Source organism: Taurulus bubalis (assembly GCF_910589615.1).
Source record: "Taurulus bubalis genome assembly, chromosome: 3".
Classification (NCBI taxonomy): domain Eukaryota; kingdom Metazoa; phylum Chordata; class Actinopteri; order Perciformes; family Cottidae; genus Taurulus; species Taurulus bubalis.
In genome coordinates, this window is record NC_136591.1 from 7,674,461 (window position 1) to 7,695,054 (window position 20,594).

Genomic DNA, 20,594 nt, shown 5'->3' on the forward strand with positions numbered 1-20,594 from the left:
TTGTTGTCGACAATGTGCCCAGTGACATCAACACTGGAGTAAGTGAGTGAAACCAGGGAAATCAAACATACATGTGTAATTTTACGTCATTTGATATTAATGCACGCGGAATAAAACGAGATGAGAGTGGCGTACGAGCAGAGAAAATGCGAAGAAATCTGTGCATGTGCTGCTCGAAACTGGATGTGGAATATGCAGTCACGGAGAAGGATGACACACTACACTTCCTGTTGCATAAATCCTTGATTTCTCGCACTTTTTCCACCGTATGTCCGTCTGCTCTCGCCCAGATGGAGGAGGACGAGGTGGTGTGTTTACCAAGGCTGTCCCGGGTCGCTGTGTGCGGTGGGACCCATGGCAACGAGCTATCTGGGGTGTACTTGGTGAGAGAGCTGCTGAAAGTGAAGAAGGAAGTGATGGAGAAGGACGAGGAGGAGGAGGAGGAGGAGGAAGAGCCTCTGTCAGTGTTGACGGTGCTGTCGAACCCGCGAGCCGTGCAGCAGTGCCGCAGATACGTCGACACCGACCTCAACCGCTGCTTCACTCACGCCACCCTCAAGTAAGGCGATGCTGCTCGTGGTTACTGTTGTGGTGATGAAGATGATGATGATCAGATTGTTTTTCTGTCTCCCAGTGGTCCCATTTCAGGCACTGTCCCCTACGAGATGATCCGATCCCGAGAACTGAACGCCACGCTGGGTCCCAAAGGAAGTTCTGGGGCAGTAGATCTTGTTTGCGACCTCCACAACACCACCGCCAACATGGGCCTGTGCCTCATCGCGTACTCCGACTGCGACTGGATCTGCCTGCACATATTCCGACACCTGCAGGCAAGCGCAAACTGTTCCTGCACACTCAAGTAAAAACCAATTCACCCCGCATGTTTGAGGAACTTCACACATTTGGGTACACTTCAAAATGGAGCAAAGAACTGAGATCGGTAATGCCCGAAATCTAAAGTCAAGAGTGACTTCTCATTTTCAGAGGAAGATGCCAGATATACCTATGAGGTACATTCATTTTGAAGTCTCCAACAAAGAATCATATTCCCTTGATTCAGTGGGAAAGCATGGCTTTGGTGAGTTTTTCATATTTACAATAAGGCCAGTTTATTTAAAGCAACCGCATGTTTGGATAATCTGCCACATTTGTCATCTTACATCCATTTTCTGCAGCCATGGAGATCGGCCCCCAGCCCCACGGTGTGGTGAGGTCCAACGTCTACACGGCAATGAAAGCTGGCGTGCAGCACATGCTCGATTGGGTTTGTTCCTTCAACTCAGGTACAATTTGAGTATTTTTGCTTCGCTACACAGCTCCAGAATGTCACAAGTCATGCAAACTTTGTGCATCTTCTCAGCCCTCTTCTCAGTCTTGTTTTGAACCCTTCTTTTATTATTAGGTACTATTTTTGAAGGAGAATCTGTGGATGTGTTCACCATGATTAAACACATCGACTACCCAAGAGACAGTGAGACCCGCAACATCACAGCAGCCGTTCATCCTCACCTCCAGGTACAGTCTGAAACCTATTTTTAGCTTTAAGGACGTTGCCCTTTGTCCGATTTAAATGCTGGCCTATTTATTTTAGTTTGAATAGTCCAGCGAGTGGATAAAATAACAAGACCAACAATATGAATATAAAATACTTAACACTATTGGGCAGTTAAACAAATAAGCACAAAAATAACAAAGCCTTTTGACTTAAAAATAATTGTCTGTGTGTACTTGGTGGCACTTTTATAGTCTACAATAAAAATGTCACAGTGCACACACACAGTTGTGTAAGCACTAGTCATAACACATAGCATAGTTAATCCTGTTTGTGTAAAAAATAATTCCAATCCAAGTCATGAAACTGCATGACGTCTGCAACATGGTTTCCATACCAGCAAGTATCATGTAATTATCCTGTAATTATCAGTTGTCACTTCACATTATGAGGGGAAGATGGCCGATGTCAGGCCTGGTCTAAAAGGAGGACCCAGATGCAGGAGATAGTCGTACTGGCGCACTTTATTGTGTCCTTTGTTCCAAACAACTTTCTTAATAATCCATCAAACATAAAGCGCTCCCGAAGGAGGGGAAAAAAAAACAGAACAAAACTACTCACGAACAAAACTCTTGGGCAAAATTCTTATCTATGGCTGTGGACACGGGCTTTAGTGCATCGACAAGGACAAACACTTTGGCACAGGACAGAGGGAAGATGCAGACTATGAGCACATGAGGGTAATGGGGAACAGGTGGAACCACTCAGGGATCAGGGGAGACAATCAGACCAGTGACACATGAGGAAAGGCAAGTGACCTGAAACGAGAGGAGAGTCAGGCTTCAAAATAAAACAGGAAGTTACGAGACAAAAAACCCAAGACAAGACAGCCAGTACATAATTAAGAAATGACTAATCAAATATTTGTCTTATTGCAGATACACTTTATTTGACAGGCCTGTAACTTAAATAACTAATTCATTTCCTTAAAGCATTATAGAAATAGTTATACTTTTTATCCACTGGTTCCCAACCTGGGGTTCGCGAGGCCTCATTGATTTTAAGAGGTGTTAGACAACTTATTGTAAGAATATGCAGTTGGCCTATGTCCATTCATTTCTGTGTAGAAAACTAAATTAAATTCTTACTTTAAAAGTTTGGATTATTGTTAAGGATCTTAACCTTAAAAAAAAGCTCACAGTATCAAGCAATATTCAGTCTTCCCTTCCTTAAATAAACCAAAGAGCTAATAGAACAATGGCCACGCAAGAGTTTATCTGTTACCCTGTACTCTTATTGCTATGCATTGAAGATAATGTCAAATAGCCATAAAATGTGGAATAGCATCCTTTCCATAAATAACGAGCGCTGATGGAGATCCGTTGTCGTTTACAGGGTTGTTCAGTGGGTATCTGGTGTTTGGCAGAAATCCTGAGTCACTGCAATTTGAATCGTCGCTGCAGTTTAATGATTTTTAATCCGGACAAACACCCACGAAGGACCTTCAGGCCATTACAAGCCAACTATGGATTTAAATATGCTGGTTTATTGTACACTAAACAGAACACCTTCAGCACCTAGCTTCACATTTTGCATCCAGATATACGAGAGTGGCTTCACATATATATCTGACTTCTCATCTCACTCGAGCAACTTCCTTAAAGTGTTGACCTTTTAAAACAGGTCTTCTCATCATTAGGCAGTTTGTGTGTCCACCACTCCAACAACGACAGTAAACAGCTTGTTAGGACCTATTGTTTGCTGCCCAGCTGTATTAAAACCTCACACACATGAGTGAAGATTGCGGCGCAAACGTTAAATCTCACAGGTGTTGCTCGTTAGCAATTAACCTAATTGACTGTCCCTCCACACAGGACCGAGATTTCTGCCTTCTCCACCCTGAAGACCCACTGTTCCAGACTTTCTCAGGGGAAACTCTGAGGTACAAGGGGAATGAACCTCTTTATCCTTTCTTCATCAATGAATGTGCTTATTACGAGAAAGGCATCGCACTATCCCTGGCGAGAAAAAGGCGTGTGATGATTCCCGCAATCCGGGTGCAGACGGACCAGGAACAGCAAGCTAACGTACGGGAATTTGCTTCAGAGGAAGAGGAGTGAGGATGGACTTTGAACACATGAGACTGATGTGACTATAAAATAAATTTTACAAAAAGCTTTTATTGTAACAACAGCAGTTGATTGGAACACACACACTTGTGTACGCTCGTTTACACTCACACATGATATTTAAGTGTACAATTATTAACCGTTTCAGCTCACAACTGGAGAGTGAACAACACATCCACTGTAGATTCACAAAAAAAGCAGTCATACATGGACATTGGGTGTCATATTTACGCTAGAGTGAATTCAGGGATGGAACAATTTCTTGAATTAAAGGGTTGAATATGCAAAATACAATCTGACCCATCAGACCACACATTTCATTTCACAGACAGTCTTTAGGTTATCACACATATATATATATATCATAGTTTTTAGGGTAATGTTTTTTTTTCTAAAATTAGTATTTTTGGGATATTTGTATCTTCAAAAAATAGAAATTCACAACTGACGACTCCAGCAATATTCAGGATATGTTAAAAATAATTTAAGTGCAAAGTAATACTGTAGTTTATCACAATATGGCCTTTAATTTACATTCATAATGCTTAACAGGAAACACCGTTTCCCTTAAATCCTGTTGAATTGAAATGGTGGTAACAAATAAATATAAATCAAATACATAACCACAAACAACTGAATTCACAAAAGGAAACCAATTTATAAGAGCACGTAAGGGCGACAAAAAAACATGACAAAAATCACTACTTTGTTGAAAAATCTTTAGATCTTTCTGCAAAAGCCTACAAAATCAGTCAAAATGTAAAAAGACATTCTTGAAAACAGAAAACAATTCATTGAGTAAAGAAATGATGAACATAAACACAATCTGACCTAAATAATGGCCATGAATGAAAAAATGCCACTTAAGTTAAAAAAAAGGGATGCAAATTTTATTTGTAATAACAATGTATACACAATAGTATAGTTGTCTCTTTTCACAATGGCAAACCAGTCATACTAAATCTTAATGCATGGGTTTTTGTTTTGCTGCGGCAGCAGACAACATACTCAGGGTGAAACCAGTACACCTGTGCTGCCAGGTGTTCTTACAAGTGCATCAAAGGAGAATTGTCACCACTCCTATCTGTGAAGCTTAGGTGTGAACGCAATTGACTTGAAAAGGTTAACCACGAGAGAGGTCTGTGGAACAAATGCGGTCTCCCAATTCCACTCAAACTTGTTCTAGTATATATTATGTACCTTTGCTTTGAAACTACCCTGATCATGTTTCTTGTCCCGTCAAATTGATTTCTTAAGCGATGTTGCTGCATTACTAAATGTCAGAAATTCTTTTGGTAATGAAGTGTATTGACCATATCATTGTTTTCACTCCTCCAACGTGAAAACACTACATATTCAGAACCTGTAATAAGAAACTGGGACACAGCTAAGGCTTTCCAGCTTGGTGTTAAGTTACTCTTTCGCAAACATGTTGCACAATACACATCTTTCTGGTTGACCTTTTTCAAATCAATTGTGAAGCCGGTAGAGAGATAAAAATCTGATATTTGAATGCAGCAGATAGGATCATAACGACATGCACTTAATCCATCAGAGGGCAACACGTACAGATTAACCCACATCCCGTTCCTCTGAGATCATTCTAAATTGCGTCTTAGTGACAGAGGAGGATATACATCTAAACAGGGCAGAGTCTCAGCCTATGCCACCCGGTAGGCGCTCATGCGGTAGTAGTTTTGACTGTGACTGCGTGCCGCCCACACAAGCAGAGCAGCCGCCATCATGTGGAGCGGCGAGGAAATGAGGGCCAAGTAGAGGGACCAGCCCAGAGAGCCATCCACCTTATCAGGCAGCATCGACACCCTGTGGAGCAGGTCCATCCCAGCCAGGTAGCAGCACACAGTGGCTAAGGTGCAGATGCCTGCAGGGCACAACATTAGTGTTCTTTTTTGTTTGTTTTTTGCAATAAAACCAAAATATTAATCTGAAAGACACAAACACTCTTCAAAGCTGATTATCAAAGCATCGGGCCACAGATGCACCATGTAAACATGTCAATTGCAATTTACAGTATAGTGAGGGCTTGAGGGATGGCAACGTCGGTCTGTCGGTCCACCACTTTGGTCCAGACTGAAATATCTCAACAACTATCAGATTAGTTGCCTCCAAGTTTGTACAGACATTCCCATCAGCCTAAACTGTACTTTGTGCTTATTGCTGATTAGTAAATGTTAGTTAAAGCACAGCCTCACGATGAAGCGTTATTAATAAAAGGTTAAAAATATTATAGCATTCTATTATATTCATTACGTCATCACAATGTATTATTATTATAGACATTTATTATAACAAGCATAACAACATTTTCTGTATGTTAATGCATGAATGTATTATTTAGAATAAAACTAAATCAATTCTGTTTTGGACATGTGTTACATTCAGAACATGCTTTTTTGTAGCCAACACTCATTCTAGGAGACTTGGATTCAAACAGTACATCAGTTTTCTGTGGCAGGTAAGTCCGGGAAAACTCATACCTAATAATTAACCATGTAGGTGATTCATACAAAGCAAACTGCCAGCTACTGGTTTCGTGCAGCCGAGCAGGTCTTACCAGCCAGCAGGTGAAGTATTCCAATGCCGAGTGTGGGGGTGAGGCTTCGACAGAGGCAGGCGCAGAACCCAGTCAGGGCTGACAACAACACCAGACCCAAGGACACCAGTGGCAGCAGAAACTGGCTCCTCCACAAATCTATTAGACATGCACACAAACATAGAAAGGTATAGATCTGATGGAAACCCTGATGGGGGCAATGTATTATTCAACATCCCATAATGGTCATAATGAATGCAATCATGCAGAGAAGAGGCTGAAGTTATAATAAGGGTGTTGTGACTGAACTTACAGGTGCGCAGCATGTCCTCTCCACTGTTGTGGTTGCCTGGTTCTTTATACTTGGGAGTTAACTGCTGAGATAGAGTGAAGCTTCGGCACTCCAGCATCATCTTGGCATCTGAAAGAGTTTTTTTACAGCCAGTGTCTGAGCATTTACAGTTCACTACAAGTCACATACTACTAATAATAATAATAATACTTGTGTGTATTTTCTACCTTCCGTGGGCAAACTGCAGTAGATAAATAAAGCCAACTACAGAGACACAGTATGTTCTGAGAGATTCAAAATACACAAGAATGGTTTTATACTGAACATCAACCTATTACATTACGTTATTTATACTTTGTGTGGATAATAAGAAACTCCCCTGCTTTAACTATGAAAGGAAACAAGATGAGAAATAATAATAATATCTGATGATAACAGAAAATGTCTATGTTCTGTATGATTTGCGGACCAGGGCCACAAGACGGAGGACCCTTCATAGTTGATATTGCACTTCAGTGGTGTACATTTCACAAACAATCTGCGATTAACCACATTCTGCAGAGTAAACCTGAGGCCATACCAATAGTTTTTCCCATGAAGACAGATATGTTTTTCAAAGAATCTGTATAGTTTTGTGACTTCATACTAATGCTACTTGTCATGTAATGTTAATAACCACAACGACACATGAGATGCACAAAGTGGCGACGATGCCACAGACAATCAAAGGTTGATGAATTCGGGGAATGAGCCACAACCGGTGTCATCTACCTGAGACAAGGTGGGGCTCATAGTTAGGATAGCAGCTCTGTTGTGACCTAAGGAAACCTTTAAGCACATGACTCATCTGTATACATTTGTCATTTGGCAGGTTAGGTCGGCGAACATACCTCGCTCTTTGTTCCAGTGAGCGTTGGAAGGAACGAGCACACACCGCCACCAGAGGCCCACAGTCCCGTTGAGGCGGAATAAGGTGTCGCTGTAGGTTTTCTCATCAAACTCCCCGTCCATGAACTCCTCGTACAGTGAGCGCAGCTCGGACACGTTGGCCTCTCCGCGCACGGTGGGGCTGCTGTACTGGTACCAGTGCTGCGTCCCGATGGCCACCGACAGATACACGGTGGCCAGTATGCTCAGCACACAGGCGATGACCAGAGCTGTAGCGTAGCGGTTGTCAACCATTGTTCACTGAGCCAGAGACGCGTCCAAAGGGATTAAGTTGATGCCAGTAGTCAGGTCGTCACTCATCAATGTGGTCGATCTGTGTTGCTTTCTGTCACGCACACTCGTATCCAAGTCACTCTGGCATGGCCAAATCAGCGAAATACCCCGTGCAACAGCTAACGAAAACCTTTTGTTTATTGACCGACACGCACCTCCAGTGCTGTCCTAATAAACCGCGTCAGCAGCCCTGCAGGCCGGCTCGGATGCGCCATCTGTTCCCATGTCCCACTTCCACAGATGGTGGGTGGCCCGACGCTGCGACGAACCCACTAACGTTAGTCTGGGACAACAACCACCAGTCTTCACTAAAGACAGTAAAACAGCACTGTCTTTTAGGATGGGCTACGTTATTCTAGCATGGAAATGCAAATTGCGTGGGTCTATTTTGGTCCGTGTAAAGTCGGGTGCACCCGGGTTGCAATACACTAATCCATGCGTTTGCCTCTTCCGGTTCCGCTGATGAGCAGTATAAATAACTCAGTCGACGCTTGTTTGCCCATTTATTTTTTCTTCTTCTCTCTTGTCAACGTTACTGAGAGAGCACTGAAACACAAGAGATGAGCGCGACGAGCAACACAATAGCATCATCATTTCTTTCAAGAAATTATAATTCATTAATCAATTAAATAATCATAGTATGGAATCCCGTTTCCACCACTGTGATAACACAATTAAGATCCTGTAAGTCATAATTATGAGATGCTAAGTCATCATTTTGAGATATTATCTCATAATTTCGATTTACTATCTCATAATTACAACTTAACTATCTCATAATTTTGACTTACTATCTCATAATCATGAGATCCTAAGTCATGATCATGAGATACTATCTCATAATTTTGACTTACTATCTCATAATTATGAGATGCTAGGTCATGATCATGAGATACTATCACATAATTTCGATTTAGATATGACTGTTGTTTAATTAGGAAAAGTTTTTTTTCATTTTTAGCATGCTCATGCGCAAGTGTTGCTTGCAATGGACAATTGCTCAGGGCAAAAGGAAAGCATTGGTCAGCGCTGTTAGTGAGTGGAAGTGTGCCTGGCAAGCTGATATAGAAATCATTATTATTCATTAAATACATATGCCTATAGTTGTTGTGTTTTGCTGGTTACTCGCCATCCTAATCTTAAATAGGTGACAACAATGTGAGGCGTTGTACTAGCTTTGTACTCGGTGAAATGAGCATTTATTTGCGCACTGCTAGAAACCGTTTCTCAATTTCCCTAATCCTGTGAGTTAATACATAGATAAGCAAGTGATTGGTGCCATAGTGCTCTGTTCATCACATGTCATTTACATTCTCCCAGAGCAAGAGAAAACTGAGCAATTCCTAATTATTCTACTTTTTATATTTTACACTACTTACTTAGACATATTAGTTGAAAAAAAATCTTAAAATGGTCAGTCTGCCATCGATCTCCTGAACTGAAAACTGAACTGAAAACTAAAAGCATTGTTTTCAAAGACCCTGATACCTAAAAGTGCCAACAAAAGTTACTTGAGCGTACATTTTAGCCCTCCTTGATCTCCACTGGCGTGATGCTATCATGTCCTGTTGTGCTTAACAAATGATCTCGGTAAGGAACAGGAAAGTTTGTCTTGAGAGCTATCTTTTGAATTTGAATCTTATGCATGGTTTTACATGAGGACACTTTGTCACTGACATTATACAAGGAAACAAACAAACTAGCAAACAAGAGTTTGCATTGCAATGTGTATGAATAAATACCATAAACACACACATACTCCCTAGACTAGATTAGATTATGTCCATTACCCACACATTAGACTCCAACATCTTGTTCATCTCTGAGCCAGGGTAGCTGTCATAATGGACTGACAGCTTCAGCACACAGCCACACGTATGGGACACAGATCTTTACTGAAAGCCTTGAATCTGAGTAAAGTCAATAATATTGTCTTTCCCCAGGAATATATCTGACCCTGTGCAGAACCTGAGGAACAAACATTCATTGACATGGTTGGCTGTTGGAAACCTTCTGCAGCTGTGGTTGTCTGGGATCTCAATTCATTCTTCTTGGTCGACGCTGTTAAAATCCAATCTCCATGATTCAAACACTGTTCGCTCAGACTCAGGCATGTATTTGAGGAAATTCTCCACTACATCGCTCTTCACATATCCAAAAGCAGCTTGCTCTAATATGACAGGTGCGATCTTCACAGGAACATATTTCCAAAAGCAATGATTCGACCAACACTCTTCCACTTCTGCTGTCCAAAATCATGCCTTCGAAAAGTCACTTTAAGAGCATTACCCGTTGCACATTGGTTGTAGAATTCACTCCAGAATTCTGAGGGACAATCTCTCACAACTCCGCCATCATCATACCCCATCTCAAGTGTTCCATCTGGCAGAACAAGCTGGATTTTGATGTCAACATCCTGAAGTCCGTCATCGCAGAAATGTTTCATGAGCTCTGGCACCTGCCCCCTGTGAACAACTAATATTCACCCTCTCACTGGATGATATGGTTTGAGGTGAAACAGGCAGTGTATCATCCAAATTATGTTGCTCATTTTCTGAAAAGTCTCCTACAAAAATAACGTTGCTGCTCTCAAAAACATCCTCACTCCCATCCTGTGTGGAATACAGTGCAAAGTCAAAATCGTCATCGCTTGTAGTGATTCCAAGGAATATCACTTCAGGGTTGACCGTTTCAAATGTAGCAGATGGCGGCGCTGTATCAACACTGAGAGAAGAAGTTGACAACAGATTCTGAGAGCTCACCTGTCTCTCCAAAGATGGAGCTAAGCCATCTGTGACTGTGTGGACTGTCCATTGTTTTCTTCTGTGTGGTCAAATAAAACCTAAGAAGAGGGAGCTTTGTGTCAGTGTACATTTGTCCAACTGTAATTACACTGTCAACCGTCACCTCTTGATAATCTTTGAGATCTAACTGTTTAGGACCCCAGACTATTTAATAATAATAATAATAATAATGAATTTTATTTTTAAACACACTTTTCTTTCAGAAGAAACTCAGAGTGCCACAGAGCCAATATATAGTAAAACAAATAAAAACAGTTAAAACATGGTTAAAGCAACCCCTAATAAATAAATTAAAAAGTTTTAAAAAAAAGCAAATAAATATCTGACAATTAACTAACACAAGGTAAAAAATGCCTCCTGAATAAAAAGGTTTTTAGGCCAGTTTTAATAATAAAGACTAGAACATATACAACATTGACACTTGCTTCGAAGAATATGAGGAAATGTTATTTCTGCTCCATTGCTGCGTCACTAGTATCTTTATTTAGATATTTTTTTTGCTGTCAAACTGGTAGAATGTCTTTTAACATTCCCATAGGTGGAATGCAACAGAAATTCACAGGACAAAAGAAGGGAGTGTGTTATGATATTGAGCCAAGGAACTGACAGATTGAATGCTGAAGAAAAAAGACATCTATGAGTTACGTCATAAACCTTCATTCCATTACAATATAAAGGCCTCCATTGGTGTGGAGTGTCACACAAGGGGAAAGGTTTGCAACAGGACAGATGTGACCTGGACTGAGACACTGAAATAGTTTAAAACATTGAGAGCAGAAAGAGAGGACGAATTTTCATCTAATACTTTTCATCTGATATCTTATCATTTTGTGTAAGTACATTCCTAAATCTATTGATAATACTGTCAGGACATAAAGTGGGTCCATACAAACTGAAAGGGGGATTGTTGCAAGAGTTGATTGTGCGTTCAGAAGGCAATTTCATCTTTTTTTGTGACATTTTTACAGCACCTTCTCACCTGGAGAAAACACTGTAGCACTACCTACAGTAGTTAGCTGATTGACCTATATTGGGCAAAGGTCGCTAAGAATATATCGCTAAGAATATGTTTTATATCGTACCGAGAAGTACTGAAAAAATGTGAGATAATAAATTATTGGAAATGATTGTGTAAAACACACAATTCAGTTTCTTTTGAGTAATTTGACATAACATGCTGCCCTAATTCACAGACATATCTTTAAACAAATCCCCTTGTTTAAGCAATGAGTATGCAGCTCTTGTGCAAAAATAACGCTTTATGGAACATGTGGTAAAACTATACATTGATAAAGAGCACGCTTTCCACACAATATTCTGTACCAACGGATGACCAGTTACGAGATGAACAGAGTAGAGGCGCAAATCCGTATAAAAAAAAAAGGTGCAATATAGTTCATGATTCGCTTCGCTCTTTGGGCGGAAAAAGTTCAGGCATTTCAGGAGGGAGTTTAATCCTTTTTGTGGTGTTTCAGTCAGCTCCATCATACCAGGGGCAAACATGGTTGCTACTGCTACAGTAGCTGAGAAGCTCATAACATATAACTTTTGTATTTGAATCTTAATAATGCATCATTTTAATATATTTGTGATATTTTAAAGTAAAATAACTTTTTTTTGGTAATAATTTGTAATTTGTAACTCTCTGACTGATATCCTAGTTTTGTCCCCAATGAAAAGTGTTATTAAAGATGTTTCCTCTGTGTCCATTATAATGGTCGGTGTTACCTTTCTTTGGAAGAGGTGTTACAAATACACTGTTTTGGGTACAAACACACTAGCATCCTGCACTGAAAACTATAATTATTAGTACAGCAGGGACAAATAAGGAGTACAGGGAGCAATAATCTTGATCAAAAATGTGAAACAGTACTGGTTCTTGCAGCGATCTCTTTTCATCCTTCTCAGTCATGGAATTTGAGGTCGGGGTCAGATAATAAAACACCTGCTCTAATAGAGGTTCAGTGCTTTGCTCGACGACATATCCGCCTGGTTGATGCTTGTTAAAGTACTCTGCTTTTTGAGGTACTGCAAGTACACATGTATATTCCATTAGCTCTAACGTGGTGAAGATCTTCATTAAAAACAGGCATAAGAAATTGAAGATGGAATATGAGAAGAAATATGTCGGTGAGGTGTGAAGGATCAGGAGGATATTTTCAGACAGGGTTCAGTTTTAGCACAAAATTCTGAAAACACAAAAGAAGACAGAGTTTCTTTTTGCCATTGTATTGCACTGAATTATATTGAGGCTGAAAATAGGTATTGTGAAGGAAAAAAAAAAAAAATAATTGATAGCCACGGTTCCCAGTGACTGCTAATTATCAAGTTAATTATCATTTGATCAAATTTAAACACAAAGGTAAAGCACACAAAGATAAATACAGAAAAAAGTCTATTGCTGTAGATATTGTTTGATCTTTTAAAAACGTATTTAATGTAAAAGGTTTTGACAGAATGTGTCTGTTTAATTTGATAGATTCAGAAAGAAACAAGATGGCTGTCGGAAAAATAGTATCGATTTTCCTGATTCTGATCGGTAAGTTGTTTAAAGTTAAATCCAATGCGTTTGAAGGTTCTTCGTAACATACATAATATACATTCTAGTGCAACCAAAAATGAAGTTACGGTGAAGTGCTTGCCAATATCTCATCCAATGTTCTTGTAAAAATTCATATCAGTGGCACATGCAACAGCACAAACAACAACTGTAGCCCCAACAACAACAACAACTGCGGCCCCCACAACAACAACTGCGGCCCCAACAACAACAACTGCAGCCCCAACAACAACAACTGTAGCCCCAACAACAACAACAACTGCGGCCCCCACAACAACAACTGCGGCCCCAACAACAACAACTGCGGCCCCCACAACAACAACTGCGGCCCCAACAACAACAACTGCAGCCCCAACAACAACAACTGCGGCCCCAACAACAACAACTGCAGCCCCAACAACAACAACTGTAGCCCCAACAACAACAACAACTGCGGCCCCCACAACAACAACTGCGGCCCCAACAACAACAACTGCGGCCCCAACAACAACAACTGCAGCCCCAACAACAACAACTGTAGCCCCAACAACAACAACAACTGCGGCCCCCACAACAACAACTGCGGCCCCAACAACAACAACTGCAGCCCCAACAACAACAACTGTAGCCCCAACAACAACAACAACTGCGGCCCCCACAACAACAACTGCGGCCCCAACAACAACAACTGCGGCCCCCACAACAACAACTGCGGCCCCAACAACAACAACTGCAGCCCCAACAACAACAACTGCGGCCCCAACAACAACAACTGCAGCCCCAACAGCAACAACTGTAGCCCCAACAACAACAACAACTGCGGCCCCCACAACAACAACTGCGGCCCCAACAACAACAACTGCGGCCCCAACAACAACAACTGCAGCCCCAACAACAACAACTGTAGCCCCAACAACAACAACAACTGCGGCCCCCACAACAACAACTGCGGCCCCCACAACAACAACTGCGGCCCCAACAACAACAACTGCAGCCCCAACAACAACAACTGTAGCCCCAACAACAACAACAACTGCGGCCCCCACAACAACAACTGCGGCCCCAACAACAACAACTGCGGCCCCCACAACAACAACTGCGGCCCCAACAACAACAACTGCGGCCCCCACAACAACAACTGCGGCCCCAACAACAACAACTGCAGCCCCAACAACAACAACTGTAGCCCCAACAACAACAACAACTGCGGCCCCCACAACAACAACTGCGGCCCTAACAACAACAACTGCGGCCCCCACAACAACAACTGCGGCCCCCACAACAACAACTGCGGCCCCCACAACAACAACTGCGGCCCCCACAACAACAACTGCAGCCCCAACAACAACAACTGCTGCCCCAACAACAACAACTGCGGCCCCCACAACAACAACTGCGGCCCCCACAACAACAACTGCGGCCCCCACAACAACAACTGCTGCCCCAACAACAACAACTGCTGCCCCAACAACAACAACTGCTGCCCCAACAACAACAACTGCGACCCCCACAACAACAACTGTGGCCCCAACAACAACAACTGCGGCCCCAACAACTGCAGCCCCAACAACAACAACTGCAGCCCCAACAACAACAACTGCAGCCCCAACAACAACAACTGCGTCCCCAACAACAACAACTGCGGCCCCAACAACAACTGCGGCCCCCACAACAACAACTGCGGCCCCCACAACAACTGCTGCCCCAACAACAACTGCTGCCCCAACAACAACAACTGTAGCCCCAACAACAACTGCAGCCCCAACAACAACTGCTGCCCCAACAACAACTGCTGCCCCAACAACAACAACTGTAGCCCCAACAACAACTATAGCCCCAACAACAACAACTGTAGCCCCAACAACAACTGTAGCCCCAACAACAACAACTGCAGCCCCAACAACAACTGTAGCCCCAACAACAACTGTAGCCCCAACAACAACAACTGCAGCCCCAACAACAACAACTGCAGCTCCCCCAACAGTTTTGGACGTCCAAATAAGTTTGGTTGAACCATTTGTCCCAGCACTCACTGATAAAACCAGCACGGAATACCTTGCGCTTGCAAATAATGTCAATGCTACGGTTAGTACTCACTCTCTGTCTGTTGCTTTTGCAGTTTTTTATTTAATTTGGAGATTACCATATTTTTTGTTTGTTAATTCTTTCTATTTTCTTTATTCCTACAGTTTAATGCCATCTACCAAAAAAGTAATCCCGATACTTTCAAAGGAACTGGTAGCATTGATTTCAGGTAACATTTAATATGTTAAGAGTCATACTTACTTTATTCACAATGTTTACATTTTATAATGACACAAAAATGAAATGTTACACATGTTCATAAATTATTAATGTTAATATAATTTGATTCATTTATTTTCTTTCATGATGCAGCCAAGCTCCAGCCACAAAAAGAGAGTTGATGACTGCTGCAGCGGTCGAGCTTGTGTTTGCTGAAGCTGAAGCTGGTTCGAGTGAAGAAGTCCCAGCGGTTTCAAATGTTGCATCAACCTTAGTAGCCGCTGTGAATGACCCGACCAGTAGCTTCGCTATCAGTGTTGATCCTGCTTCCGTCAAAGTAGTTGGTAAGTAAACACGTAGCCTGCATTTAATTCCAATGGTTGTTAAAGGAAAGAAATATACCCCATTTTATTTTTTATTAATTTAACAGTCTGTGAATTGGTGTGTGTCCTTTCCTGATCCCTATTTTTTTTTTCTTTACTAATTGCTTGTTTGACAATAAATATTTAACTTCATAATTACCATGAAGTCCACTTTGACATTTGCAAGACTACTTAAACCAGGGGTGTCAAACATATGGCTTGCGGGTCGGATCCGGCCTGCCAGGCGGTCCAGTCCGGCCCTCGGAATAATTGCAAATTAAAAATGCAGAAAAAAATAAACTAGCTGAATCAGGAATCAAACCACGGATCCTCTGATTGAAAGAGAGGCAATCTAACCATTGAGCAACAGTCACAATTGATTAGACAACTGACATTACTAAACATGTTGCCCAACTGCGAGTGAATCTGCAGAGGAGAGCTCAGGCAGATAAACAGTGGGCTGAAGTCTGCATTATTGATCTTTATGTTTCTAGTTTATTGTAGAAATACCTTAAAATAGGGGTTATCATCCACAAAGCTTCAGCAATGATTTAAACATAGGGAAATATTGTCATTATGTATGCGTTATTATGCTATGATGTTACTGGTCCGGCCCACTTGAAATCAAAACGGGCACCATGTGGCCCTTTAACTAAAATGAGTTTGACACCCCTGACTTAAACTGTGACATAGCAAAAACATACTCATGTTGTAATGTGTTTGTTTATTCAAGAGAATGCCCTCTGGCTACCATTATTCATTCAGTCCATCTTTTTTTGTCTTTTTACTGAAAAAATAACAACAACTGCGGCCCCCACAACAACAGCTGCGGCCCCAACAACAACAACTGCAGCCCCCACAACAACTGCGGCCCCAACAACAACAACTGCTGCCCCAACAACAACTGCAGCCCCCACAACAACAACTGTAGCCCCAACAACAACTGTAGCCCCAACAACAACAACTGCTGCCCCAACAACAACTGCAGCCCCCACAACAACAACTGCGGGCCCAACAACAACAACTGCTGCCACAACAACTGCAGCCCCCACAACAACAACTGTAGCCCCAACAACAACTGTAGCCCCAACAACAACTGCAGCCCCCACAACAACAACTGCGGCCCCAACAACAACAACTGCTGCCCCAACAACAACTGCAGCCCCCACAACAACAACTGCGGGCCCAACAACAACAACTGCGGCCCCAACAACAACAACTGCGGCCCCCACAACAACAAGTGCAGCACCAACAACAACAACTTCGGCTCCAACAACAACTGTGGCCATAACAACAACTTCGGCTCCAACAACAACAGCTGTGGCCTTAACAACTGCTGCCCCAACAACAACTGCGGCCATAACAACAACTGCAGCACCAACAACAACAACAGCTGTGGCCTTAACAACTGCTGCCCCAACAACAACAACAACTGCAGCCCCAACAACAACAACTGTGGCCATAACAACAACTGCAGCCCCAACAACAACAACTTCGGCTCCCACAACAACAACTGCTGCCCCAACAACAACAACAACAACTGCGGCCATAACAACAACTGCAGCACCAACAACAACAACAGCTGTGGCCTTAACAACTGCTGCCCCAACAACAACAACAACTGCAGCCCCAACAACAACAACTGTGGCCATAACAACAACTTCGGCTCCCACAACAACAACTGCTGCCCCAACAACAACAACAACAACAACTGCGGCCATAACAACAACTGCAGCACCAACAACAACAACAGCTGTGGCCTTAACAACTGCTGCCCCAACAACAACAACAACTGCAGCCCCAACAACAACAACTGTGGCCATAACAACAACTGCAGCCCCAACAACAACAACTTCGGCTCCCACAACAACAACTGCTGCCCCAACAACAACAACAACAACAACTGCGGCCATAACAACAACTGCTGCCCCAACAACAACAACAACTGCAGCCCCAACAACAACAACTGTGGCCATAACAACAACAACTGCAGCCCCAACAACAACAACTGCAGCCCCAACAACAACTGCGGCCCCAACAACTGCGGCCCCCACAACAACAACTTCAGCCCCAACAACAACAACTGTGGCCCCAACAACAACAACAACTGTGGCCCCAACAACAACCACTGTCGCCCCAACAACAACAACTGTAGCCATAACAACAACAACTGCAGCCCCAACAACAACAACTGTAGCCCCAACAACAACAACTGCGGCCCCAACAACAACAACAACTGCAGCCCCAACAACAACAACTGCGGCCCCAACAACAACAACAACAACTGTAGCCCCAACAACAACAACTGTGGCCCCAACAACAACCACTGTCGCCCCAACAACAACAACTGCGGCCCCAACAACAACAACTGTAGCCCCCACAACAACAACAACTGTGGCCCCAACAACAACAACTGAAGCTCCCGAAACACGTGTGAACGTCCAAGCAACCTTGGATGAACCATTTGTCGAAGAACTCACTGATAAAAGCAGCACGCAATTTATGACACTTTCAAATAAGGTCAAAGCTGCGGTTAGTACTCACTCTCTGTCTGTTGTTTTTGCAGTTTTTCATTTTATTTGGAGATTACCATTTTTTTGTTTATTAATTCTTTCTATTTTCTATATTCCTACAGCTTAATTCCGTCTACCGTAGAAGTAATCCCAATACTTTCAAAGGAACTGGTCGCATTGATTTCAGGTAACATTTAATATGTTGAGTGTCATACTTACTTTATTCACAATGTTTACATTTTCTAATGACACAAAAATGAAATTTTGCACATGTTCATAAGTTATTAATGTTAATATATTTTGATACATTTATTTTCTTTCATGATGCAGCCAAGCTCCAGGCACAAAAAGAGAGATTACGACTGCTGTAGCGGCCGAGCTTGTGTTCGCTCCAACTGCATCGAGTCCAGTCCCACAGACTACAGATGTTGCATCAACCTTAGTAGCCGCTGTGAATGACCCGACCAGTAACCTCGGTATCAATGTTGATGCTGCTTCCGTCAAAGTAGTTGGTAAGTAAACACTCAGCCTGCATTTCATTGCAATGGTTGTTAAAGGAAATACATATCCCCCATTTTATTTTTAATGAATTTAACAGTCTGTGAATTGGTGTGTCTTTTCCTGATCCCTTTTCTTTCTTTTCTTTTTTTTTTTACAAATTGCTGGTTTGACAATGAACATTTAAAATCATAATTACCATGAAGTCCTCTTTGACATTTGACTACTTAAACTGTGACTTAGCAAAAACATACTCATGTTGTAGTGTGTTTGTTTGTTTGACCTTTTAAGCCCCGCATGGACCTATATAGGTCCTTTTTTAAAATGTTAATTAAACTGTGTAAAACATTACAATAATCATGAACAAATATATTGATGCTACACATCAAATTAAACAAGAGAACCTGGGCTACAATAATTAGTCAGCCATTTCAACACAACTCAAACACCAACTAAAATAATTATTAAAATAAAATAGTTATCATTTTGTCACGAGTCAGCCCACTCTGCATGTTTCCGGAACTAGCCGCCCGTAGCTTGGTGCTATCAGAAAAAGACAAATAGCAAAAAGCAAGACAATTCCACACAGATTACAAATCTATTCCAAATACCAAATCCCTCTGCTGCAAAGCATCACCAAGATACGAACCAAAGAACACAGCAACATAAATCGCTGAGTCAGCACATTTTGAAACTTTATTTTTTTTTTGTTGAAAAAATGCATTTCCCCCAGTAAATCCACACTGATACAAGTGTATTTAACACCATAAGTCATATGAAAGTGAAATATAAGGTTTGCTACATCAAAAAATTCAAATGTCACAGATGCGCGAAAATATGCGCAAATGTGCCGAAATGCAAATTTTGGAAACCTCGCCTGAATTCTCTCTGTACTTTACCCAATCTGACTTTGTTCTGCTTCACTTTTTCAAGTGAAAACATTGCACAGAGACTGTTCACATATTGTGCTATGATTTGGGAGAGCTTCAGGGCTTAGTGAAGCATCATTTCAAGGAGATAATCATCCTGAAAGTGCTTTTTTCTATAGGCGGACCTGGAACTTCTATTTGTTCTGTGTTTCAATCTTTATTTACTTACTTTAACCAGCAACATATATACTAATATTTACACATCTGACCAATAGCTCACAAGGGTTGCCTTTATTATAACACCAAATTTATTCAAATAGCCCTTGTGGTTGCAGAGATACACCCTTTTTAGTTTGGGTATGCTATTTCGAGCTAAATCCTAAAAAAATGCCTTGGTGCTTAACGGGGCTTAAGAGAATGCCCTCTGGCTACCATTATTCATTCAGTCCATCTTTTTTTGTCTTTTTACTGAAGAAACAACAACTGTAGCCCCAACAACAACAACTGCTGCCCCAACAACAACAACTGTGGCCCCAACAACAACAACTGCGGCCCCAACAACAACAACTGTGGCCCCAACAACAACAACTGCGGCCCCAACAACAACAACTGCGGCCCCCACAACAACAACTGCGGCCCCAACAACAACAACTGCGGCCCCAACAACAACAACTGCGGCCCCAACAACAACAACTGCGGCCCCCACAACAACAACTGCGGCCCCAACAACAACAACTGCGGCCCCCACAACAACAACTGCGGCCCCAACAACAACAACTGCTGCGCCAACAACAACAACTGCTGCGCCGACTACAGCTACCACTACAACTGCTGCGGCAGTTGTAACAAGGAGTTTGACTTTCAGCACCCCCGAGACGTTTACAAGTGACTTGCTGAATACAGAATCTGCAGCGTTTAAAACACGAGTCGACTTGGTGAATTCAACAGTAAGTTATGGATGACAGATCGTTTCAAAATTGACAGAAAAAACTGTCATTTTAATCATGGTGTTGAGTTTTCTGATTCAAAACTGTTTAATTTACAGTGAATAGAACACAGATACAGATATGTCATTGA

The 20,594-nt window shown here is 42.1% G+C and overlaps 4 protein-coding genes across 4 annotated transcripts; 3 read left to right on the forward strand and 1 right to left on the reverse strand.

The window, feature by feature from the left end:
* Window positions 1-290: 290 nt before the first annotated feature.
* On the forward strand, window positions 291-3,612 carry LOC306734709 (N-acyl-aromatic-L-amino acid amidohydrolase (carboxylate-forming) B-like; the record flags this gene model as incomplete). Its single annotated transcript, XM_079216089.1, has 6 exons — window positions 291-559; window positions 635-830; window positions 985-1,078; window positions 1,176-1,283; window positions 1,403-1,515; window positions 3,367-3,612. 6 exons carry the CDS (start codon window positions 291-293, stop codon window positions 3,610-3,612), a joined length of 1,026 nt encoding a protein of 341 aa, XP_079072215.1.
* A 1,670-nt stretch (window positions 3,613-5,282) lies between these two features.
* On the reverse strand, window positions 5,283-7,649 carry LOC306734232 (claudin domain-containing protein 1-like; the record flags this gene model as incomplete). Its single annotated transcript, XM_079215576.1, has 4 exons — window positions 5,283-5,503; window positions 6,197-6,334; window positions 6,489-6,596; window positions 7,358-7,649. The coding sequence occupies 4 exons, from the start codon at window positions 7,647-7,649 to the stop codon at window positions 5,283-5,285; spliced, it is 759 nt and encodes a 252-aa protein (XP_079071702.1).
* Window positions 7,650-9,269: 1,620 nt separating this feature from the next.
* LOC306733917 (uncharacterized protein) lies at window positions 9,270-16,602 on the forward strand (the record flags this gene model as incomplete). The annotated part of the gene is made up of 7 exons (XM_079215228.1): window positions 9,270-9,278; window positions 11,251-11,324; window positions 12,972-13,031; window positions 13,174-15,116; window positions 15,221-15,285; window positions 15,429-15,619; window positions 16,464-16,602. 4 exons carry the CDS (start codon window positions 9,270-9,272, stop codon window positions 15,041-15,043), a joined length of 2,013 nt encoding a protein of 670 aa, XP_079071354.1. The 3' UTR covers window positions 15,044-15,116; window positions 15,221-15,285; window positions 15,429-15,619; window positions 16,464-16,602.
* LOC306733918 (uncharacterized protein) lies at window positions 16,041-20,210 on the forward strand (the record flags this gene model as incomplete). The annotated part of the gene is made up of 5 exons (XM_079215229.1): window positions 16,041-16,057; window positions 16,464-18,169; window positions 18,273-18,337; window positions 18,481-18,662; window positions 19,992-20,210. The coding sequence occupies 2 exons, from the start codon at window positions 16,041-16,043 to the stop codon at window positions 18,052-18,054; spliced, it is 1,608 nt and encodes a 535-aa protein (XP_079071355.1). The 3' UTR covers window positions 18,055-18,169; window positions 18,273-18,337; window positions 18,481-18,662; window positions 19,992-20,210.
* Window positions 20,211-20,594: the final 384 nt, after the last annotated feature.